General features: G+C 42.1%; 1 protein-coding gene across 6 annotated transcripts in view; it reads right to left on the bottom strand.

The window, feature by feature from the left end:
- Window positions 1-23,331, bottom strand: part of ECI2 (enoyl-CoA delta isomerase 2) — a 36,174-nt gene extending 12,843 nt beyond the window's left edge. The window contains exons 1-5 of one of the 6 annotated variants that reach the window (XM_074827474.1): window positions 23,220-23,265; window positions 7,992-8,047; window positions 7,404-7,512; window positions 3,609-3,771; window positions 144-242 (exon numbers count right to left, since the gene is read on the bottom strand). In XM_074827474.1, the coding sequence (XP_074683575.1) occupies window positions 144-242; window positions 3,609-3,771; window positions 7,404-7,468 (327 nt within the window). In that variant the 5' untranslated portion in view covers window positions 7,469-7,512; window positions 7,992-8,047; window positions 23,220-23,265. Of the gene's footprint in view, window positions 1-143; window positions 243-3,608; window positions 3,772-7,325; window positions 7,513-7,991; window positions 8,048-22,737; window positions 22,836-23,110 lie in introns of those variants that run through there. The other 5 variants (XM_074827485.1, XM_074827514.1, XM_074827522.1 and 2 more) reach the window with 5 other exon arrangements.
- Window positions 23,332-25,810: the final 2,479 nt, after the last annotated feature.

The following is a 25,810-nucleotide window of genomic DNA, read 5'->3' on the forward strand; positions in this document are numbered from 1 at the left end:
GTAGAATATGGTGCAAACCATTCTGGTGTCTGAAGCAGAGTCGCTCAACTAGCATATAATGTGTGACATCAGCCATTCACTTACAGATGAGGCATTTCAAGGTAATCTACAAAGTAGCTAAGTGAAATTATAGGTATTGTCACCTGAGACAAATTGCCGAGAGAATTCCATGCATCCCACTTGGCTTTCTTGACAAAGTCCAGCATACCTGGTTTTGGAGAATTGCAGGGACCTTCAGTAGCCTGAGAAGAGAGTAAAACAAAACTTACTCAAACCTCTGATTAAAGTTTAGATGTCTTGGTAGAAAAGATGATGACTGTTAAGAATATTTATCTGATCAGGATACAGAATTCAACTCTGAGACAGAAGGAATACCTAGTGGTTGGACAACATTCAGACAGTTAACATACCATGAAATTTTCAGTGTGGATATTTCCTGATACCCGGTGCTGGACTTTCAGGAGCACCTAACCAATACGAGACACTAGCTTCCAAAACACCCATGCATATTAAGTTCTCCTATCTCAAAAACTGTGTACGTTTTATACTTGAAAAGAAAGCTAAAGACTTGTAAGCTGTGTGAACAAAGAAACCTTTGCATAGGATCTATTAAGCTGGATCTTACTTCAAAGTTGTCCCTACTGTGAGCAAGGGCACTGGACCACTTGAACTGCAAGAGGCTAAGTTATTCTGAAGTACCATAGAATCCAACCCAAAGGTTTGGGTTAGAAGGGACCTTAAAGATCATCTGGTTCCAACCCCCCTTCCACTATATCTTCCACTAGATCAGTTTGCTCAAAGCCCCGTCCAACCTGGCCTTGAACACTGCCAGGGAGGGGGCAGCCACAACTTCTCTGAGCAACCTGTTCCAGTGTCTCATCACCCTCACAGAAAAGAATTTCTTCCTTGTATCTAATCTAAATCTACCCTCTTTCAGTTTAAAACTGTTACCCCTTGTCCTATCACTATACACTCTGATGGAGAGTCCCTCTCCACCTTTCCTGTAGGCCCCCTTTAAGCACTGGAAGGCTGCTATAAGGTCTCCCCAGAGCCTTCTCTTCTCCAGGCTGAACAACCCCAACTCTCTCAGCCTGTCCTCACAGGGGAGGTGCTCCAGCCCCTGATCATCTTCGTGGCCTCCTCTGGACCTGCTCCAACAGGTCCGTGTCCTTCTTATGTTGGGGGCCCCTGAGCTGGACACAGCACTCCAGGTGGGGTCTCACAAGAGTGGAGTAGAGGAGGAGAATCACCTCCCTCGACCTGCTGGCCACACTTCTCTTGATGCAGCCCAGGATACAGTTGGCTTTCTGGGCTGTGAGCGCACATTGCTGGCTCATAGTCAGTCTTCCATCCACCAATATCCCCAAGTCCTTCTTCACAGGGCTGCTCTCAATCCACTCATCCCCCAGCCTGTATTTGTGCCTGGGATTGTCTTGACCCATGTGCAGGACCTTGCACTTGTCCTTGTTGAATTTCACGAGGTTTGCACAGGCCCATCTCTTAAGCCTGTCAAGGTCGCTCTGGATGACATCCCTTCCCTCCAGCGTGTCAGCCACACCACACAGCTTGGTGTCATCAGCAAACTTGCCGAGGCTGCACTCGATCCCATTGTCCGTGTCACCAACAAAGATGTTAAACAGCGCCGGTCCCAACACTGACCCCTGAGGAACGCTACTCATCACTGCTTGTCACTTGGACATCGAGCCATTGGCCGCAACTCTTTGAATGTGACCATCCAGTCAATTCCTTATCTTATCCACTAAGTGGTCTGTCTATCAAATCCATGTCTTTCCAATTTAGAGACAAGGATGTCATGTGGGACAGTGTCAGATGCTTTGCACAAGTCCAGGTAGATGATGTCAGTTGCTCCTCCCTCATCCAACAACGCTGTAACCCAATTGTAGAAGGCCACCAAATTTGTCAGGCATGATTTGCCCTTAGTGGAGCCATGTTGGCTGTCACCAATCACCTCCTTGTTTTCCATGTGCCCTAGCACACTTTCCAGGAGGATCTGCTCCACAATCTTGCCAGGTGAGACTGACTGGCCTGTAGTTCCCTGGGTCTTTTTTTTTTTTTTCCCCCCTTCTTAAAAATGGGGGTTATGTTACCCTTTTTCCAGTCAGCAGGAACTTCACCGAACTGTCACAGCTTCCCAAATATGATGGATAGTGGCTTAGCCACTTCATCTGCCAGTTCCTTCAGGATTGTGGACGCATCTCATCAGGTTCCATGGACTTGTGCACTTTCAGGTTGCTTAGATGGTCTCAGACCTGATCTTCTCCTACAGTGGGTAGTTCTTCATTCTCCCAGTCCCTGCCTTTGCCTTCTGCTCCTTGGGCGGTGTGGCTGGAGCACTTGCCAGTGAAGACTGAGGCAAAAAGAATCTTTGAGTACCTCAGCCTTCTCCGTATCCTGGGTAAACAGGTCTCCCATTTCCTTCTGGAGAGGGCTCACATTTTCCCTAGTCCTTCTTTCTGTAGTCACCTACATACCTGTAGAAGCTTTTCTTGTTGTCCTTGACATCCCTGGCCAGATTTAATTCTGTCAGGGCTTTGGCCCTCCTAACCTGATCCCTGGCTGCTGTTCCTCTGTATTCCTCCCAGGCTGTCTGTCCTCACTTCCACCCTCTGTAGGCTTTCTTTTTGTGTTTGAGCTTGTTCAGGAGCTTGTCATTCATACATGTAGGCCTCCTGGTGGTCTTATCCGACTTCCTCTTTATTGGGATGTATCGCTTCTGTGCTTGGAGGATCTTTGAATATTAACCAGCTTTCCTGAGCCCCTCTTCCCTATTCTATGATCAGTTTTCCTGAAGAAAAGTACACTGTCAGAGAGAAATATTTCAAGTGGGGGGCAGGAAAGAAAGAACACATTTATGAGCTCACTATTATTAATTAGTAAAACTACCTGGAACAGTCAGCTGTCTAAGTCTTTATTTAAAGCAGCAATTGATTGCCTTCTTCAATATAACAAGCCACAGCCTGTACTGATGCTGCAGCCAATCTTGATCCACAAATACTGCCCCAAATACCAGTACAAACCCCACTAAGGACTTGCAACTATTTCCACAAAGGTCTTCTTCCATGCTGTAGTAAAGAATAACCTTCACTCAAAGCGTAGAGGAACAGTTCCTTGAATCAAAAAAAACTACAACGACCATGCAAAAAAAAAAAGGGAAAAAGCTTCAGAAATCAACCTTTAAATGTCAACATCATTATATTATAGGCCCAGCTGACTGACTGTAGATACAACAAATTTAAGAGGAAGCATGTGACATACTCTTTTTCCTAGGCATAAGCCATTTTCCAGAGCTGCATCAATATATGGTATATTATATGGAAGGCATCACACAATTGATGCAAATTGGCTCTATTTCTTTGAATAAAGGTTTCTATTCAAAGCATGATTTACACGATGAAACAGGCTTGGTCTCCCTCAGAATTCAGGCAGGGTTTGAGGGGCTGGCTCTTTAAGAACAGAATCTGAGCACTTGAAATGAAGAGCTTGTTAAGACACAATACATTTGAACAACCCTTTTTAAGTAAACATTTTACAGGTCCATCCCCTCAGATTATAAATGCCCCTTATGAAACAAAGTAAGTCAAGCCTACCTGCTTAAACAAAGCATAGAGCTTCAACTTAGTTTCATTCCCAGGATCCTTTTTCAAAAGCTTCACTTGTTCTTGAGCCTTTTCAAAGTCTTGCTGGCTGACTTGCATGGTGGCTGCAGTCATGTGCAGGTAAATTGATGGAATGCAAACAGCTTGCGCTTGCCTGTTAGTAAGTGGAAAAAAAATATCCCATTGCTTGGTTTCTGTGTAAGACTAGAGGAGAAACAAATATACCACTTTTAAAAGACATTTAAAGTATAACATCAACTATTTGTACCTGCACTGATTGAAACAACAACAAAAAGCAGGATACTAAAAATTACAAGAAAGTTGCTTTAGAAGTTTGCTTTAGCTGCAACATAATTAACCTTTGGAGAATATGACATTATCATTCTCTAGTATGTAAAGCACTAGATTTAATGCTGCCAGATGACAAAGAAACTATGCCATAATATATCAGATGATCATATGTAGACCACTAAATGGCAGCAGTAGTAAACCAATGTTTTGCTGTTTCTGGAATACATCAGAGCCCTACAGGTTCTGTCCATGACAAACAAATAAGAAACACAGAAACCTTTTATTAATGGTTTTTAATCTCTGTATGAAACATTAGGAGCTTTATATGTCTATGAATTGAAACGAGTATGCAGCCTGTTTTTTTGTGGTCAAGTTTGTGTGCTTCTATCCAGAAACACTTCAAACTGAAAGCCTGGTTCTCCAGTCAGGGCAGCATAAGCGAAGGCTAATTTCAAAAAGGACTGGCTGTAAACTGTAAACCAGCCTGTAGACACCTGCAAAAAAACAAACGAAAAAAAACCAAAACAAAACACCAAAAAAACCCAACCAAAAAACCACCAGGTGGTCACAATATTCTAGGAGAAGAACTCTCCACCAGAAAAAAGGTAATTCCATCAAAAAACCCCAAAAACCAAAAAACCCAAACCTCACTCCAAAGAACCAAACCTAACCCAATGCTATAATGCTTTGTAAAAGCTAGTTTACTTCAACAGAGTTTGGAATCAAAAGCCAAGAAGTCTAATAATTTTGGTTTGTTTCAGTAGGGCAAAAGGATGTTACCTCAGCTTTATTTGGTTAAATTGCAATATACATTAAGTATTTTTACTATTTTTAAAATGTTAGCAGTTTTATGTATCAAATGTTTCTTCTCTATTTTAGTAAGAACAAAAAAACCCCAAACCTTCCCCATTTAGACACAGCTGTCATGTTAGATCATATATGATAGATTTCATAACTAGTCACATTTGAAAAATTAATGATTATCTCAAATGCAGACTGATAGAATGTTTAATCATTAATTTAATCTGTTAACATTTCACTTACAGAACCATCATTTAAAAATCATACCTAACATGAAAATTATGCCTTTTTATACACACCTAATGAGAATTCTAGAAAAATTCTACTGCCTACTTCAAAAACATCCTCAATGCTCTTATTTCTTAAATAAAATTTATTTTCTGTTGCAAGCCTAAAAGTTGCAGGCAGGAAGTGTCAAGAATGTCAATTGTGTCCAATTAATTTTATTACTCTCTCATTTCATGCAGATAGAAGGTTTTAGTTGTCTTGTAAAAATGTTTGTAAGATCTATTGGTTTTATGTTCTATTACAGCCCTTCTGTATTAATAAACTCTAAGTTCTGGTATTTTGGGGCTACCAAGTTTGAATGACAGAAATGGAAAGAATATTTTCTGTTAAATAAATAAATTCTTTCAAAGAGAAAGAATTCCAGAATCTGCTTCAAAATCTTATGTTAGTAAAAAGAAATCTATCTGAACAATACAAAATAGATAGGTTATAAAAAATGTTGCAGGTACAGAAAGTCTTCTTATTTAAATTGATCATGTGTAGGCCTTTATTAACACAGCAGTGCACCCAGATAGACATGGGTTAATCATCTGCCAGTTGAACTAACATTCAAACTGATGTGTTCAGAAAACTGTGTCACAGTTTAACAAGTTTATACAACCAACTGGGAGCCTATTTAGCCAACTTGAGGACTTTACATCCAGCATCAATAAAAGCCCTTTGACAGGAAAAAGTGTACCTAAACAAATACAAGTTTTTTAATACTGAGTTTCTCCGATTAGTTTGTCCCACAGTCATAGAACATGACGCTCGCTTTCAGATCCTATCCCCAAACATGTTTTTAAAGTCACATTTACAGGAAGAAAATAAGAATGCAGGAAGACGACTAGTGGTTTCTTTTGGATTTGTTTGTTTTTTTTTTTCCCCTCCAATTTTGCTAGCCATCTTTGGAACTATTTGAATTCTGCTGTTCCCAAGATAATCTGTGTATCTGACACAATTTTTTTTTGTCAGTCTAAGCATTGACTATACTGAAGTGGATTCAATGTTTAAAAAGGGAGATTTAGGTTTACAACATGTTTGACAATCTGGACTTCACTCCAGCTTGGCTATGGTCAGTATTATAGATAGGTTTTAAGAATGTCTTTTGTATACTATTTGATAGTGACCATAAACCAACAGGAGTTGAGGATGGGCAGCTGGGGAGAGAGGAATAGCACAGCAGCCAGTCTGAAGGTATGTACGCACGTATACTTGGGGTTAAGGGGTTTCTGGCACTTAGCAGGTCACAAGTTCTCTTCCTTATTAAGGATGCAAAGTGGACAAGTTAGAAGAGGATGAGAAAACAGTTAAGTGAATTAAAAAAATCTGGCTGGGGAAACGTGGAATGGTCTTTTAGTAAGTTCAGACTTGGAGCTACTTTCCTTTGCTGTTTGGTTATATCCAGTTTTACTTCTTAGCTATAAAAATGTTTGGGTAAAATACGTTATCTATCCACTTCAAATACTTCATCTTTCATTCTTAACTTTTCTTCCTTACCTACTGCTTTGTAACACGAGATTGTGCAACTTAGCTGTTTATGAAAGTTCATAAGAAAAGGCCTCTCTTCTTTAGTTCTTCCTTGCTGCTTGTAGCTCAGTTCTCTTCAGGATATCTACAATTCACTCCTTTCTCTCTACCTTCTGATCTCAGAGGACATTTACTATACATTAGCAATGATCACCAGTTCTCAACGTGCTAAGGCTAAGCTGACTGCTACTATTTATTAAAATAACAAAGGATGAAAATGAAAACGAAAAATTAAGTTATTTTGCAATTTATTAATCTTGGGCAGGACCTCATTCTGAAGAGAGATACACAAACAGCAGGAGCAGAGCTCCTTGACCCCACATAGATCACATAAAGAGTGAGGAGGAGATGACCTGCCACCTGTCAGTACAGGCAACAGCACTGCCATCTCTGGGGCCACACAGTGATGCTGTGCCACAGTCCCAAAGACTGAGGAGCAGGAGAGGCTGCTGTAGCCCACTATGGGGAAGACTCACTCCCTCCACCTGCTGCTCCTTTGCTGTGTCACTGAAACCTTCTTAATCCCTCACTCCCTCCCAAGCAAATCCATGCCTCGTTTTAGCAGCCTCACTGAACCACCCCAGATTTTGCAGAAACCACACAAGGGAGGCAGAGAGCCTGGAACCTGACCTAGAAACCACTGGTGTCAAACTGGCACTTGTTTCAATCCAAGCAGAAAAAGAAGCCTAAGAAAGGCAGTCAAAAACCCCTTCACATCTACTTGCTGCAACAAAGCTAAATGATTTCCTTTGCAAAGCTTCCTCTCTTTATTGCACCTTGCAGGCAATTAGCTGCCACTGTCCCACTGCTACAAATTACCTTTATTGTACTGGCACCCATGGAAGAGTGGTGAGGGTCTGGCACCTCACCCCAGCTGGGTAAAACAACAGCTCTCACCAAAGAAAGAAGCAAGAGGAGTCACAACTTGGCAGAGCAGCCACAAGTCCACGACAAATGCCCATGCACTCCTGCAATCATTCACTTTGTACTTCACAAGCTGTACACTCTGAAAAAAAGAGATAAATCCTGGGCATCACTGCCTGAACCAGAAACATCCAGGCTGACGATCATTTCATATTTATTCCCTTGCCTTGGACGTCTCTTTGTTCCCATGCAGTCATTCTGGATGCTTCGCAAGCTCATCCTATTCATTCTACCTGTTCACATAAATGGCTCTTTTCCTGATAAACATTCAAACATAAGGCTCTTAATTAAGATTTTTAAAGTCAATTACAGTGAAAGCAGTTTCTTACTGTTAAGCAAAGACTGCAAAGCCTGTTAAATACAGGGCCCCTCATTACAGTGTAGTTCTATCACTTGCATAAGGACTTTATATAGACCTAAAAATGCCAACTTTTTGTAAAATGCTGGCTGTTTATTTTAAAACAACTTGGCAGTTTCCTCATTAAAACTAAACAGAAACCAAAAGATCTCTGTGCATAAGCAACATCAGACAAGCTCAGCAAAAGAAAGGGATGGATATACCTGAACTCCATCTTCCATTTATTTAATAAAGGTTTTCTTTTAAATGTTAGTAGATCCTGGGGAAACAAAGCACAGACAAAAGCAGTTAAAAATCCTATTAGGATTAAAAGCAGCGGGTGGTGCTAGAAACATGTGGGTTTAAAACTCCTGACAGAACTGGAAAATCCTCATTTCACATTATTGTAACTAGCTTTAGAGAGCCAAGGAAGAAAAAAGAATAGGAAGTGTTATCAGACAGAAATAAGCAGTACATTAAACTGTCACTCAGATGAATCCTGGAACATATGCGTAATAGAAGATGTGGATATCTTTTGTACATTATGTGTAATACTTCAGATAACCCACACAACATCTCTTCTTTGCCATGATCACTATCTCAAGGTGCTGTGATTTTTCCACTCCTCTTCTCATACATTCCTCATGCAGAACAGTGAGCAGCACGGTAACTACCCCTTGCCATTTCACACAGACCTGGTATTACAGCATCATAAAGTGGCAGTATTTCTGCTCATGTTCTTTCCATCTTAAGAGAAAATAAAACAAAGTACCATTTTGCTGCTGCTACTGTAGAAAGAGTTGTATGCATTGTTTTTTTTAGTTAGGATACAAAGCAAACAATTCCCACAAACCTCAAGGCACCAAGTGCTTGGTTATAGCCTAAAACAAGCTTCTGATTCCATGCCTTTCCAGAGTCCCTGAAACAAGGAGACAGCACACATTGCCCAGCTCAGCCCATCACCGTTTCTGAGGTGCCAGCCAGAGCCTCAACTCTTCTGCAAGGGACAGGAGTCCAAAACTTATCCCAAGAGCTTCACCGGGTCTGCTCCAGCACCTGCTCTGAGAAGCTGCTCCGAAGTCAAGCAGGGGAGCAACCAAATGAGACCTCCTCACTCCCTGTCCTCCTGCTGTTGGGACACACACATCCACAGTGGGAGAACCACAGGCTCTACCTGGTGGGGTACCCAGGACAGTCCCTGTCTGCTGGCGCCTGGCCAGGAAGTATTCCCACTCCAAGAAGAGTCTCAGGCTTCAGTCCCCCTCTTTCAGTAGCACTTCTCCCATTTTGGTCCTCCCTCAAAATTATCCTGATTTTTCTCCATGGAGGAGAAAGAAAGGGATCTGGAAAAGAAATGCAACTGTCAGAAAATAAGTGGACCATCTGGAAAAAGAAATTCAACCTGAGACACCGACTTCTCTTATTTTTTTTCCCCTGAGACTTTGTATCAGAATCTCTAAAGAGATGATTAAAAAAAGGAAAAAGAAAGGTTGTCATTATTTAGTTATCAATGAACAAAGCATCAGCAGTACCACTACTTTGTAGCTTTCTTGGTAACTAGGAAAATAGTGTTACTGTTTTCCACATTCACTTACAGTATTTTCTGCATGCAATAAAGTTATACTCCATTTTGCTGAGCAAGAGAAAGCTACTGTCTATATTGTTAACATAAAAATCAGTAGAAATTTTAATCTGCACATTGCCCAAATCACCATTCATCATGCCATTAGTTATATACTACTGAATCCAAACCAATGTTTACCTACACGATAATGTAACAAAGGATTCATAAATTTTCACATTGCCCAAGCACTTGCACAGCAATATAAGAAGGCAGAGAGGGCTAATGTCAAATTTCCACCATACCTCTTGGTCCTCCAGTTATTCTCTCCATATAAGCTACCTAGAGCTGAGCTGGGAAAAGAGGCACCAGACTACTAAAGCAAACTGAGCAGCCTGTGGCATGTTTACAGCAATCATTCCTCCTTTGCTGTTAGAGAAAAAAAAAAGGGGGGGGACTGGTATGTGAGGGGTGGATGGTTAATTAATACAGAAATTCTGGGTGGAGGTTCTTCTGGTTGTAGAAGCAAAGCAACCCTCTTTATGTCGTCATGTTACAGGCTTTTCCTAAAGAACTTCAGATCATCTGACTATACACACTATTTCTTGTCATATACTCCTTTCGGGTTCTTTTTTTTTTCTCCCTGCAGAATTATTTTGTTTTTCATGAGTGTCTATCAAATGACTATGATGTCTGTTACAGTATCTTGTCAGACTTTTAGGTGGAAAGCAGTACGCCTGTAACTGGTACAGACAGACTTTCTTACATACAGGAGTTGTGTAGTAGGCAGTGATGGTATCATACTAAAACCTCAGCTTGACAGTTCTTATAAAGTCAAATTACTTCAGCTGTTAATTTCTAGTCCTGTCCTTTCAAGTTTCTTCTCTTATACTGGGAAATGTGGAGTAACCATATCTGACACATGAACATCTTCCTTTGCAACTTATGTCATCTTGAAGAAGCCTGCACCTGCTTCCACAACCATCCCATGTGAAAACTTGCACTTCCCCTCATTTGTATGCACCTCTTTCAAGATCCTCTGCCATTAATTGGCATTAATTTCCCAGTCAGAGAGGGACCTGGGGGTGCTGATTGACAGCCGGCTGAACATGAGCCAGCAGTGTGCCCAGGTGGCCAAGAAGGCCAATGGCATCCTGGCTTGCATCAGAAATAGTGTGGCCAGCAGGGACAGGGAAGTCATCTTACCCCTGTACTGGGTGCTGGTGAGGCTGCACCTCGATTCCTGTGTTCAGTTTTGGGCCCCTCACTACAAAAAGGACATTGAATTACTCGAGTGTGTCCAGAGAAGGGCAACGAAGCTGGTGAAGGGTCTGGAGCACATGTCGTATGAGGGGCGGCTGAGGGACCTGGGGTTGTTTAGTCTGGAGAAGAGGAGGCTGAGGGGAGACCTCATTGCCCTCTACAGCTGTCTGAAAGGAGGTTGCAGAGAGCTGGGGATGAGTCTCTTTAACCAAGTAATGAGCAGTAAGACAAGAGGTAATGGCCTCAAGTTGCGCCAGGGAAGGTTTAGACTGGATATTAGGAAGCATTTCTTTACAGAACAGGTTGTTAGGTGTTGGAATAGGATGCCCAGGGAGGTGGTGGAGTCCCCACCCCTGGAGGTGTTTAAGAGTAGGGTCGACATAGCGCTGAGGGATATGGTGTAGTTGGGAACTGTCAGTGCTAGGTTAACAGTTGGACTAGATGATCTTCAAGGTCCTTTCCAACCTAGATGATTCTGTTATTCTGTAATTGAAACTAAACCAATTCAGAATGTGGGCAGATGAAATTCAGTCTTCATTCAGAAGATGGAGAAGCAGAGATTATCTCTAACAATTTGTGCCTGTTCAAATTTCAGTAACTTTTACATTTTCTAACATGTAGCAACTACAAAAGAGGGTAACAGAATAAATAGTGGAGTTGCTCCTTTGAGTTAAAACCAAAAAGCCACACTTTTCATGACAGCAACCTTTACACCTTACAATGAATGAGTCAACTAACTTGCAGTAACTACTGCATGCAAAGCAGTCTGTACTTTCCCCCCATAAATTCACAGGCTCATTGTTAAGCCCTTCACTGCTATCACCTGCTAACATGCACCACGGCAGTAGGTTAGTAGTAATCCAAGTTAGTAGGTCGCAGCAGGTTAGCAGTAGGTTAACCCCACCTTAGCAGCCAGAGGGATTTTATTTCTTCATGTAGCAAGAACCAATGCAGATGGTCTGTTTGGTAAAGCCATGCTACTGTTTATCAGGCTCCTGCCAGAGATCTATTGGAACAAGTACATCACCCCTCAGACCAAAAAACAGTAGCTTAAGAAAGTCTTATTCTCTCGAAATCAATACATTTGTTTCACTTGGAGAAATACAAGGTTTTATTAACCATGGTGAAAACATGGAGTGTTGATGACTCAGTACAGTCCCTGGCAGCACCTCACTGTACTGTAGTTAGTGTGAAGTAACTGAAATATATTGCTATCAGGTAATAGGAATGATTCTAGTGTTCTGGTATTTCCAATATATCTAGCTAGTAGAAAAGATCAGTGAAAATACTCTATAACCAATTCACTTAATGCTGCTTTAATAAACAGAAAGAAAGTCAAATTATTTCCTCCTTTACATTAGAACATTTCAATAGTTGTTCTAAACACAAGTTTGGTGTACAAATCCTTATCAGCTTTTACTATTTTATACTCCTACACTGTTTTGACATGTACAAACTAGAAGATAATGATGTGTCTGTTGGCAAATTGAAGTGCTGAATCACTGTTGTTTAGTGTAAGTAGTTCAGCTGTGCTTGATAGTTCTTTTTTTTTCTTCCAATATTAAAGAATAGCTAAGAATCAAAGATCTAGATTACCATTCACTGAGATCTGAAATGGTCTGCTCTTTGTGCTCTATACAGGCACAGTTAATATTCTCTCATCACAGCTGCTGGGAGGGAAACTGTGATCATCTCCTGAAATCTCTGCAAGAGCTCTCTCTAGCAGACTTAAGTTAACTGGATGTGGTGAATGACTAAAGCATGAGAGAATTTCCTGTACATCCTCAGTCCATGTAAGACATCTCTGCAGGTCAAAAATTTACAGACAGATATCCTCTGAAACACATTCAAAAGTTATAAACATGAATGTTAGCAGATAAATATAGAGCTGTGATATTCGTATATGTGACATTTGCTGAGAATCACTCAAAGTTTATTGTAGTATTTGGAGAGCAACAAAACTCAAATAGGTTCTTTATACATGCTTATCCAAGGTGACTTTAAACAAAACAGTTACGGACAAATAGTCAAACTAATTTTGCTGCTAATGGAGGAAGGAAAAAGCCATTTTTATTTGGCTTCTGGGGACAAATCCTGCTGACTGTATGGATGGCAAGAAAAGCATACACAAGTGTACACCTTGGCTTTTGGCCAAGGTAGGTAGGTTTCTGGCAAGGATACAACCAGCTGCTGGAGCTCCCATCCGCATTAGAAAACCCACTGACACTCCTGATAGTTCAGTTGAACCAGAGAAAGTCAACAATTTGTCTGAGGCTTTCTTTCTCTACTGAATTCATGATACCTAGGATGCAGTAGGGATGGACACAAAGAATACTGAACAAGCTATATGACAATAATGAAGAAGTATTTGTCAATAGCTTATCCTGTCCAAATCCAGAATTCTTTCAGGCAATTTAGAATTAAACAAATTAGATCTAAGCACAAAGTAGCACACAGCTCTTGGTTTTGGAACTACTTCCAGCACCCACAACCAGACAAACTTACAGGTGTCCTGTAAAGACCTGGGCCAATTTACTCGATAAATATCTCTGATGGTGACTTTAGAGCTACAGTTCTTGCATACATTCAAGACTTGCAAATACATTTCTGTCACAGCAGACTTTGCAGCTGTTCTATGATAACAATGTTATTGAAAAGTTTTATCACTTTCTCTTTAGATACCCTCTGTAATATACCTTGATCTTAGTTTTATCAGAGAAACAGACAAGCTCATAGACATGACACACTAGTAAGTCTTGCATATGAAATAAATCACTGAGAATGCTTGTCACTTTTAGAAATGAAAACTACACACATTCCAAGGGACTTCAAGTCATGTCTTACTAAAACACTGAAAAAGCTTAAGTCATAGCATTTAGAAGGCTGCACCTACAGCAACAGCTCCCACGGCAGAGGTCAGAGGCTCACATTGGATCATGGCAGTTATTAGTGGGGATGCAGTACGTACAGAGTCATATTGGCTTCTCCTACCATTGTAGAGATTATGAGGAACAATTGGTCTGGGCAACCCAAATAACTTGGAAGTTTTTCCCCACAATAAAAGTGAGTTTCATCTGGCATCTTACTGGCACTTAAGAAAAACAAGACAAAACCAACCAGAAAGATTCTTTTGTTTCAGGAACAAGCTTGCTATACTGATATGTTTGAAACAGTAAGTGTTTTACAAGCACATTTATCATGGTATAAAATGATAGCATATTTGGAATAAAAATTTTACTCCTTTTTAACAGTTGGCTTCTAAGGACCAGATTATTCAAGAATTATTGCAGATTCTGCAAGTTATATACCTCTTATACCATATATTCAGAATAAATATTATCAGAGCACCTTACAACAAAAACAGTAGCCACGTTTTTGGAGGGCCAAAGAGTCAGCAAAGAAGCCATACAACACAATCTAACCCTTAGGAAGTAATTTTTATTCCCACTTAAAAATGGAATCCCCTCTACTCAGTACTGCTGAGGCCACACCTGGATTACTGTGTAATTACTGTCTTGAGCTCCCCAGTCCAAGAGAGACACAGACATAGTGGCAAGAGTCCATGTAGATGATTAAAGGACTGGAGCATCTCACATAGGAAGAGAGGGTGAGAGAGCTGGGACTGTTCAGCCTGTTCAGAACAGGCTCAGGGGGATCTTATTAATGTATATAAATATCCAAAGAGAGGGCGTAAAGAAGACAGAGCCAGGCTCTTTTCAGCGGTGCCCAGTGACAGGCCCAGAGGCCATAGCACTAACTGAAACACAGGAGGTTCCCTCTGAACAGCAGGAAACTCTCACTGTGAGGGCGACCAGGCACTGGCCCAGGTTGCCCAGGGAGGTGGTAGAGTCTCCATCCTCAGAGATATTCACAAGGGTCCACACACGGTCCTGGGCAACCAGCTCTAGGGGGCCCTACTCAAGCAGGGGGGTCAGACCAGACGGCCTCCAGAGGTCCCTTCCCACCTCAACCAGTCTGTGATTCTGTGCAAAACAAACACTTTTAACCTGCTAGCTCTATTGAAGCAGTACACAGGTGGCCCGCTAACTTTAACAGTTCATCTCTAGACTAGACTTTGAAGCCACAACTCTTCTAGCTTTCAGGTGAAAGCCTTCAGAGTCTGTTTCAGGGGAGGAATTGGAATAATCTGTTCTAGGACAGTCAGAAAATAGGATGACTACATTTGCTATTGAACTGTGACTGTTTAAATTCTAAGCTGGCAGGCTCACTCTAAGTCTGTCTACATTCAAGGACAAAACCAGGACTGAGATGAATGTAAACATCCAGTCTTTGTAGCCAGGATGTCCACTCAAAAAACCAATCTGCAGGATCATGACAGAAAAAAAAATCCCCAGAACTACCGACTGCCTAAATTAGTAAAGATTCTTCACAGAACAAAGTACACCATGAACTCCTTGAAATGGTAACACTTGCTAAAAGCAAAGATCCCCCCCTTTGCCGTTGCTCAGACAATCACAGACCAGGCTGGGGTGAAGGGTGGGTGCATGTGCCCTCTGTCAAAAGGAAGGAGGTTCATCTGCAAGCTACCCTAGCTACAGACAAAATACGTGAAATGTCAAGAGTCACATCAGGACCTACAAGGTACAACTCTTGTGTGGCTTACTTCTTCCCTTTTATTGCTCTGCCAAAAATAAGGTTAGGTTGGAGAGGACAGGAAGAGAAAACACCCCCTCTCCCTCTGGGGAGTCAGATGCCAATAGAAGATGACAATTTTGTGAGCAGGTTGGAAGGGCTCTACCATATTCAGATAGGAGGAAGTTTTGGGGTTGGCAGGGGGGGCGTGGCAGGGGGCTGAGTTTTTTTTTTTTAATTTGTTTGGTTTTAAACATAGCTTGGCACTACAACAGTCAAAAAGCTACTATGAACTATGTGGTCAGATAGCACTGAGGGCAAAGTTGTGTTTACTTCTTTCTAAACCAACACAGTGATAACTTCCATTAAATCTTCAATTGAAATAGACTTCATTCACTGGCCGTAACACAGAAATTTCTACTTGGAGTACTCCACATCATCAGAAAAAAAAGGCAGCTTTCATACACACATCAAAACAACAACATAACAAAGTATTACACAAGTTCTCTCTGGATTTCAGCACAAATGAAATCTATCTACCTACTGCCATCTAGTGCTGTTACCCTTTCTGTAGGTATTTAGGTCAACATGAAGTGTCTGTAGCTTCTGAACAAAATAATGAAGTTATTAGCTCACCAATAACACTTACGGTCTCCTTCCTGTGGCTGGCTAACCTGCATTACTTAACAGTGCTCATATTAAAAGCACTAGGTGCTAAAATGCCATTCTGACAATTGTAAGAGGGAGTTTTTTCTTTAATATCATTGCTTTCAGCGATAAAAGACTACTGCCAGAATAATTTAAAAACCAGGATGCTGGCAAATTATCCAGTTGTTCCGTGTTAATCACTGCCAGAGCTTTCCAAAGCCAAACAAATAGCACCACTTATTCAGTGACTTAAAGCCTGAGTTTTGATGGAAGAAAGAAGCCTTCCAGAATCCATTCTAAGAGAGTTTTTGGTTCCTCTTTTCTGGGGGAGCATTTAGTACTGAATTATTCGGCAATGGATTCTGTTTCGGTGTGAAATAAAGGATGGTTTAACAAGACCTTTAAAATCTTTACTCACAGTTTTTGCTGGAGTTTACTGATTACAGTCTAAATTTTATTATAATTAATTTGAAGGGAACTTGAACAATGCTCACTGTAATGAGTGGGCTCATCACAATAGGAAGGGCTCAACCATTTACTACATCAGAATAATGAAGAAACATCCAATCTGAACTGGATATCAATACATAGTTTTAGGCAGCTTATTTAACATTGATCAACACTTAAATTACTCTTTTAAAACAAAAGAGTCAGGAAATAAGGAAAAAAAATCACAAACATACTTATGCTGAATACAACAATAAAGTGGAAAAAAAGAAGAGACTGACATAACTGGTGCAGTCTTCTGTATGTGTTCAGTCTAACAAAACGAAAACTACCAGTGAAACCTCTGGAGTCTACATTTGGCATTACTATAAATGGAAGTTATTTGTAAACAAGGTTCATTACAGGGAGTTAAGTCTGCATATCAAGCCCAGGTATAATGTCATGCTTTGCACTAGGAATCCTGAATTCCTGACATTCAAGTGTTTTTCATTTCTTCGTATGTGCTATGTTCCAAAAATTCTGCTAGAAATAAATAGACCAATTTCCATCCTCATGAGGCCTGCTATGCAAGAATGAAATATAGCTTACTTGCTCTCTTCACTAGATTACAGTTGCAGACAGGACATAATTTGCACAGGGGGAGAAGTACAAGGGAAGAGAGAAATAAGTAGCTTCTTAGAACGGTACTATTCAAAGACAGGATCTCCTACCCTAGGAAAAGTTCAAAATTAACTCCTAGCACCATATTAAATTTAAAAAATCCTCAAACATTTGAAAATGTATTTACATTCTCCTTGAGAAACTCATAACTAACTTCTAACGGGAAGAGAAATCTTAAAAATCAAGAGCAGAAAGTAAGTGGTTCCTCAAGTCAAGTAGGAGCTACTTGAGAGCCCACTTTGGAGAGAACAGCTGTTCAAGCCCAGGGAAATTCAATGACAAAAAGTGTAGTTAACCACCACCTTATTTGCATTCACATTATCAGATTCTTTTGAACTCGGCAGCAAAGCTGCTAGAGAACCACCTAGTGATCACCGACCTAAGCAGGCAAAGCTGACAAGGTCATTCTGACTTCAATGAACAGCTGCTTCAAAGCAAATTAACTACAGCAGAAAGCTGTGTTCCAAGCCAATCCATCTTCAAGACTTCCAGACACCTCAGCCTTATATTAGCTATGACCTGTCAAATCCAGCTCAATTACATACAGTTAGTGAGCTTGCTGCTCCGGATTTCATTCTGTCGATTTTAACTGCTGCATGTATTTCAGTTCAAAACAGTTTAAGAGGGTGCTTAAATAAGGACATTAAGTTTATTAAGATGCTTTTCTGGACAAGTGTTCAATCATTCCACCACTACCCCATATTGCATGTGCAAACAAGATGTAGTAACTCATGCAATTAACATCAATATTTGCAGAAAAAGCCTCCCATTAAGAGATTTAATTGTTCATTTTCCATTGACTAATTTGGCTCAGTATTCAAAAGACAGTGGATGAGTTTAATGGCTATGTTTCAGAATTCTAGCCCTTAAAGAAAAAGAGAAATTCAAGATTCATCGGTGGTATGAAACCCTTTCTGAAAGACTCTGAAAGTTACCTTACAATCACATCATTAGGGGATGCCGATTTTACCAGTATTCTGCAAAAAGTTACTGCAAAAGTCAAATCAGGCAAGGTTTCAAGAAAGGAAAGAAAACTGTTGGGTTTTGGGGTTTTTTTTTTAATATAAAGATAAAATTATTGCTATTTAAAAGGTAAAGGAAATATGACAAGCTCTCTAAGCTTTTTATTGACCTGCACCAAGACAGAAAAGACTAAGCTTGAAAAAAATAAAAAAAAAAAAATTTAAAATCAAGGTAGTTACGTGGTCTGCTTGCTTTTCTGGTGGTCAGGCAAGATCTGTGGCCCACAGTTCATCAAAGGTTGGGCAAGACAACTTGGCTCACAAGCATCAACTAGAACTAGACGCCTGATGTACTGAAGGGAAGTTTGAAAAGACAAGCACAGTTATCTTGAGAGCAGGAGCAGAGTACCTGAGACCTACAGAATCCAGCATAAGGCAAGGAAAGCTGATAAACAGAAATCTGTCACAGAAAAAAAAATGTTGGCTGGCTGATAGGGAATAGCAAACAGCTGAGTGAGGCAAGCTAGTACAGCTTGAGACACAGCACCAAGAGGCATGACTTAAGAGACCTGGAAACCAAAACACAAGAGCCCATGTAAGACAGCAACAGGGAGTAAAAAGCATACCCCATACTGCAACCCTGGTATAGGATCAGGGTGTACATTTTGTTCTATAGATAAAACACAGTCATGTACACGGACACATTTCCTATGTCAACATGCCAGGATGCATTCCCACCCAACTGCTAGCGGGTGGGGAATTTGGTGGGCAGACGTTCAGGAGGCTGCAGGACACGTGCTGCCTATGCCACACTCGGATCAGGAGGGAAACCATATGCAACTCAGGTAAGACCTAACATCTGAGCAAAAGTTTCAGGCATAAAAGCAACTTCTACTGCCATCACCAGATGTTTTGGTACAGACCCACAGAAGACTCAGGAGTGATAATAAACTGGGGTTTTAAGAATATAGTCTGATATATTACTTGAGAGCAACACTACAAAAATCCAGTCCTCCTCCTTATAAAAGGGGATTGGATTGGGGGTGACAGTGGACAGTACAAAAGAGAAGGAAAGCAGCTGCTGCAATACAGAAATAGGGCCTGGCAGCAGGAAAGTGGGTAAGAAGTGAAGAGGCAATAGTGTCCTTTTTGCTCAGCCAGCATGACAATATCAGAACAAAACTACTAAAATTTGCATGTCCGTATCCAATCCCAGCTATCTGAATAGGATTGACAGAAAGGACTAGACATTTCCCACTACCGGGACACAAGGCAGACTCCGAGGCCGACTAGCTCCTTATGGCCAAACCTGGGAAAAAGGAAGAGGACAGAAGAAGGGATACCACCAAACTTACTGGTCATCTCCAGGATGATAGTAGCCTCAAAGAGGTTTTCCACAAGGCCAGGCTTACACGGGTTCTGGGTGTGCTGACATCGGGAATTGTCCCCAAATGCAGGAAACTTTATTGCATATCTGTAGCCGTGTTTACTCCTCCTCGCATAGTAAAAACAAGCAAACAAAAACTCTTGATGTAGTCAAGAGACCATTAACAGCAATAAAGAAGTCTTTTCAGGGAATGACCTGGAATACCAAGCCTTTTCTCACTGGAAGAGGCCCCAGAGCACAGCCAGAAATAATCTCTCAGCTGCAAGAGATCAGTTCTTCCTCCACCCTCAACAGAGGAGTTTCCTCATAATGCACACAGTTCCAGGGCAAAGACAAATCCCTGGGCCTTTTCCCAGGGCCTTACATCTGACTGGTTTAGTTAACACGGTGGGAGGGAAGGCAGAAAACAGCTGTAAGGTCTGCAGAGACAAGAAAAGGAGGAGATGCAAGGGTTATGATGTCCTGCTTTGCTGTAAATGTATCAACGGGCCCTTGATATAATGACCAAAGAATGCAACTGCACTACCAAGGAAAGGATAAGCAATTCAGAGAGCAGGTTCAATTAATTCCCAGACAGAAGTAGAAAAGAGCTGCACAGACTGAATAAGGACTGTTGCATATTGTGCTGGGACTTAATAGCACCTGAGCCCCTGCTGTGTGGGTGGGCTGTAAACATGCAGATGTCTTGTCATGAGATGATGCAGGGAAGCCAAGAAGAGATTTGGGACACTGCTCAAGAGCCAGGATGGAAGTGAACTCAAACCCTTAGGACTGCTGCCTCCCAAGCTGAAGAGCAGATACTGTAATAAAGACAGATTTACTGTAAGCAGGAAGTATTCCAGGAATGGGCAAACACCAACAAGGCCACATAAGCCAGGACAAGCCAACAGTTTAAGAGAAAAATTAACTGTTTTTCAATCCACTTTAAAAAAAGACCAGCATTTAATAATGCTCCTCTGAAAAAGGCTCTTCAGAGCTGTTGAGAAATAAAAGAGAAGCTGCTCATGGAAAGATCGGTCTTTGGTAAGATCTGACCACCTTTTAAAGTTGCTGAGATATCTCTACCAAGGAACACACTGTACCAAGGAACATACTAATAATTTAGGGTGTGACTATGTTACTGCCTTAGTTTGGACCAGGAGAGTGCTCTTGTTTCCAACTCCATTCCCCTGGGTTTGTGCGGCAGAGATGACTTGGCACGTACACCTTAGATCCCTTCTACATTACATAAAATCAGGAGATGTCCTCCAGCCACTGATAAGCATTCAGTGCTGCGATCATACAACTAGCCTGAAGGAACCCCCCGATGGATGGATCCCCCAATGCGGATGCAGATTTCCCAGCAGCAAACGTTCCGCGCCCAGTGGTCTGACCTGCCGTAAACACAGATACGGCCCCACAGCAGCAGAATTGTGGGGCCTCCGATCTCAAAACAGCTGAACACAAAGACAGTCAAATGGGTACAGCCCCAGTAAAACTCTTCTGACTGTGCATTTGTGTCAGCGTTCCCACTCCTCAGACAAACTCAAACCTGGAAAAATTACATATGGCAACAGAGCAGCACAAGAAGTGGGAGAAGAGCCTGTGGAACTCACAACTCCATGTCTGAAAGTATTAGGAATGTCCTGCTTAGGAAAAAAAAACCCGAAACAACAAAGTAAGAGGAATTCTCACATTTTGCCCTTATATTTGCATGAGTCTTCCTCTCCCAGTGCTTCAAGGATGTGCCTCTTTTTTTCCAATTCAGACTGCAAAAAAAGCTTCCTAAATTCATTAGCACAGCAAGGCTGCCAGTGTCTTTGATACAATTCTGCTAGTATACTGCTGATATAGAAGATAAAGCCCACCTGTCTGGTGTTGCACCACTGGAAAAACTGCACCCTTTTCTGTGTTATATCTGATTATAAACTAAAAAATTAACCCATTATTAATGTTTATGACCTTATTTCACATACAGAATCTCATCATTCCAAATACATCTGACTCCACTAGCCTAATGATGTCCAGCAGGCCAGTCTTTTACATGTTTTTCAACCTAGAATTGCTTTCTCTCCCTCTCATTGTAACAATTTAGCTATATTAAATTAATATTATTTATCTGTAGAAAGCTTGCCTAAAGAGGTTTTTTTTTTAAAAAATGAGGGCAGAAGTCATGCTGATCACACAATTTGTATTCTTTTGTTTCTCCCTGTATCTTAAGATGTTCATATACATACTTCAAATGATTTTGCACAAAGCTTTGGGAAAAAAATTATTACAATTTAATCCATAAATGACTAGAGTTTTCTGGGCAAGATGCACTCATGTCTAATGGAAATAATTAGATACCTGAGTAAAAGTATCTCACTTATGAAAGCCTGCATTGTAACAGTTGAATTTGCATGTTGTTAACAATTACAGGTCTTTATTGTATGACAATGGCTGCTTCACTATTCTACTTAGGAACTTGCTGAGCGAGTATACATAACACACCAAATAGCTTAATAAATACTCAAAGTATTTTTGATTGCAAGAGAAAATTCTATAAATTGACATACTTTAAAATTGTCTGTGTATGAATAAGAAACACATAGCAGAAGTTCCAATTTCACTATTTTCAATAAAAATGTCAATCATGCAATTCTAAGGCTACTTGCAAGTCACAGAATCATAGAATGGTTTGGGTTGGACGGGACCTTAAAGATCATCCAGTTCCAACCCCCCTGCCATGGGCAGGGACACCTTCCACTAGATCAGGTTGCTCAAAGCCCCGTCCAACCTGGCCTTGAACACTGCCACGGAGGGGGCAGCCACAACTTCTCTGGGAAACATGTTCCAGTGTCTCACCACCCTCACAGTAAAAAATTTTTTCCTTATACCTAATCTAGATCTACCCTCTTTCAGCCTAAAACCATTACCCCTCATTCCGTCACTATGCTCCCTGATAAAGAGTCCCTCCCCATCTTTCCTGTAGGCCCCCTTTAAGTACTGGAAGGCCGCTATAAGGTCTCCCCTGAGCCTTCTCTTTTCCAGGCAGAGCAACCCCAACTCTCCCAGCCTGTCCTCAAGCCATCCTTTCTACTTCCCACAACCCAACTGACGCTGGCAATGCAGAGCTGCCACAGCACACACTACTGCATATGATGCTTTATTTGGAAACAGCTTAAAAATGGTATGTATTAAAGGCATACCACAGGCAATATTATATCACTATTTGGAAAGCTGGAGTACTCTTATCAAGAAGCCTTAATTAGTTGGACACACAGTTAAGCTAGTTTTTGTGGGACTGATAGGTGAAACCACAAGAAAGCACAGAATCACACGTTCTTCTCTGTATTTCAGTAGAGTTTCAGATGCCTTACCCACAGCCTGACCAGCAATTTCTTTGGTGGTCAAATATTTGCCTCAAGAGACAGAAATAGAAGAGTGCAGACCCTGCCTGAGGAAGGTAACAGGTGCACGTTTCCCACCTCCACTGTGTGTCCAGTCACTTAAAAGGCAGGCGGTATGGCTGGAAGCGTTCCCATCTTCCGCAGAAATCCACCTCCCTCACCCAACGGTGAAAGCGACGTCTCGTCCTGCACATTAACCACGTCCCTTCGGGCCGCACAGAGACCGCGAACCCCCGTTCACCGAGCGGCACAGGCAGGAGGGCACCCGGTTCCGCGCCGGGCCCCGGCAGGAGGGAGACGGGACAGCCCAGGCCCGCGGCAGCCGCCACCCCTCCCGCTGCCCCCCGGCCCCACCGCCGCCCGCCCCCGGCCTCCCCGGCCCCGCGAGGGGCCCTGCCGGGCAGCCGCGGCGGAGGGTAAGGCCGCCCGGGGCCCGCCGCCGGCCACTCACCCCGCGAGCGCGGCGGGGAGACGGCGGGTCGCGGAGCGGTGCCTCCCCGCGGCAGGACGGCACCAGGACCCCCAACCACTGGGACAGTGCGCAGGCGATGGGGGCTCACCGTATTTCGCGGAGCGGCCACCGACACAGCCTGCGGACAAAGGTCAGGGCCGGCGCCGCCATAACAGAGGTAGTGGGAGGAGGAGACGGCAAACCCCGCCCCTCCGGAGCCGCCGCGCCCCCGACTGAGGCGGTGGCCGCCGCCCACGGCCGCCGCGGGGAGGGCAGAGCGCCGGCAGTGGCTGTGGGGCCGGGGCGGGCTTGGCGGGAGCCCTGAGGCGGCAGCGCGGGAGCGGCCGGGCGGCAGATCCCCTCAGCCGCCTCCACAAGGCGCCCCAGGCGCGGGGCAGCGCCCTGGAGCCGTGCCCTGGCAAGGGCGCTTCGGGGTCAGCAACCAGCCGGGCCGTGGGGCGCTGGGCCGGCAGCCGCAGGCGCCAGGGCGGGCCCGGAGGGTGAACGGGCGTGAAACCAGAGCCCCTCCACGGGCAAAAGTCATGGACTCGGCCCAGGCCCCCCAAAGTGCCTTGTAATGGACATCGCGTTATTAATCATGGCCGCTACTTGTACTATCTTTATATTTCTGTATGCTAGGTAGCTCTTAAAAATGTTTGTGTCGTCGTTTTTCCACGCGAATCACCTGTCGGGCTGCTGAATAGCCTCCTGTCTGCCTCGGTAGGGTTGGTGCTGCCTAAGGGTGGACTAAACGGTAGCGTCTGCTGCATCTAACGTAAAAGATGCCACTACTTATTGCTGAGCTTTTGCTCTTTCAGCTTCAGCTCCTTGAGGGTATATTTAATTTTTCCTTGCCAATATTATCTGCTCTGTGAAAGATGTTTCTGTGTTTGGTTAGGTGCTGGGAAGATCTTCACGATTCAGATACTCAGCTCTGTCAGTCTCCTTTCAAAACACATCCAATAAAATCACCTTTTAGTACTGGTTTGGTTTTTGGGGGGTTTGTTTTTTCCTCCAAAAAAAGTAAATTCATTTAAAACTTTGAGATCTCCTTCAAGGATAAATGTTTCAAATCTGTTAATGAATTGTGGGGTTCTCTTTAAATGTTTGATTACAGTTTTCTAAAAGTGTACATAACCATTAGAGACAGCACTTTTTTTTCCTCATACTGCAAAGATCGTGATGTGTGACCCTGGTCAAATCACACGTAGCTGACTTTTTCTGACATAGCCTTGGATTTCCAGTACAGGTGGGGTTTTCTTGGACTTGATACACCTTGTATTTTCCTTATGATTACAGATCCAAAAGCCTAGTATTTCTCAGTTTCAGACAATCTTTCCTGGTTTGCACCTCTGGCTGACCTTGCAATAGGTATTTATTTCATTTTAGCCTCTCAGTGGCAATTTCCTTCTCTGCTACACGAGGCTGTGAGGTGAAATTAATTCACGTTTGTAGAACACTGGAAGTGCCCTCCCGAAGGTGTTGTAGTAAATGCTATTGTTGATCTATATCCTTACTTAGCCCTAATCAAGCAAAACTCATGGCTTTTTATTGTACCTTGTTAGGCAGAGACAGTATTTCAAATGCATGAAACTAAACTATGGGTAAATTTTGCTCTGAGGTACAGGAATGAGGCTTTCTGTGAATAAGAAAGGAGAATTTGGCTCTAAAATGCTAGCATTTGTTTTGTCAAATAATAACAACACTTTTTTTTTACTGAAACTTTATGCACACAACAGTTTCAGTCTTGTAATTTGAAACGGCCAGAATCATTACAGAAATGTAATATAATGAACATCAGTAGAAAGTTTACTGTAGTAGTATTGTTAGCACTAATGCAATGATTCTAGAGAGGACTCCCTAGAGAACTCATTTAGTAAGTTGCTTCAGATTTTTTGTTTGACAAACAAGTCCCTAATGACAATGCCCTTTCTAGCAATTTATTGTTAATGGTAAAATGAAGGGTTTTTCTTGGCTACATTTTAATCCCTGTGTAAAATTCTCATATTCTTTCCTTTAGTTCAAAATAGTACAGCTTCTCATTTTGTGCTACTGTCTAGAAGCTACAAGAGGAGGAAAAAAAGCGCATTTCTGAATTCTCCTTGCCTTTAAAGTATTACCCTCTTAAAAACATAAGAACCTTTTATATATTTGCTTAGTTGAAGATAACTAACAGTAATGAAAGAGACCCATTAGTCCCAGCTCACCCATTTCAATCCCAAGGCAAAAGAGTCTCTTGCAGTATGTTTTCTGTTGCCTCTCTGCAGGTGAATACAAATCACAGCAGCTGTGCTTTTTTGGGGAGCTTCCTTCTCACGCAATACCACTTGCAGAAAGCTTTTGCTGTTAAATACCTGAGATTAATAGCTTAGATTTTATTTGTCTTAATTTCTTTCTGTTGAATGTACTTTAGTTTAAATAGACCTGCCTTTTTAATAAAGTCACACTGGAACTTCTGAGAATTAATGGTTTCCAGTCCTACCTGAAGACAGCAAAAAGGCATCTCTGCATTCAGTCAAAGATGGATTGTATGCTTTAGAAATTAAATACAGACACCAGCTGTATGCAGTGCTCACCAGAAAGGGTCATAGAGAAATGGTAACTGCAGTGACTTCTTTTTCTCATCACCTCTGTAAGATACATGTCACATTCCAGGTATTGTTGTCTACCAGAGTGCAGTTTGCTGTGTGTGTCTGTCTC

This window comes from Strix aluco, chromosome 1, assembly GCF_031877795.1.
Source record: "Strix aluco isolate bStrAlu1 chromosome 1, bStrAlu1.hap1, whole genome shotgun sequence".
Lineage (NCBI taxonomy): Eukaryota > Metazoa > Chordata > Aves > Strigiformes > Strigidae > Strix > Strix aluco.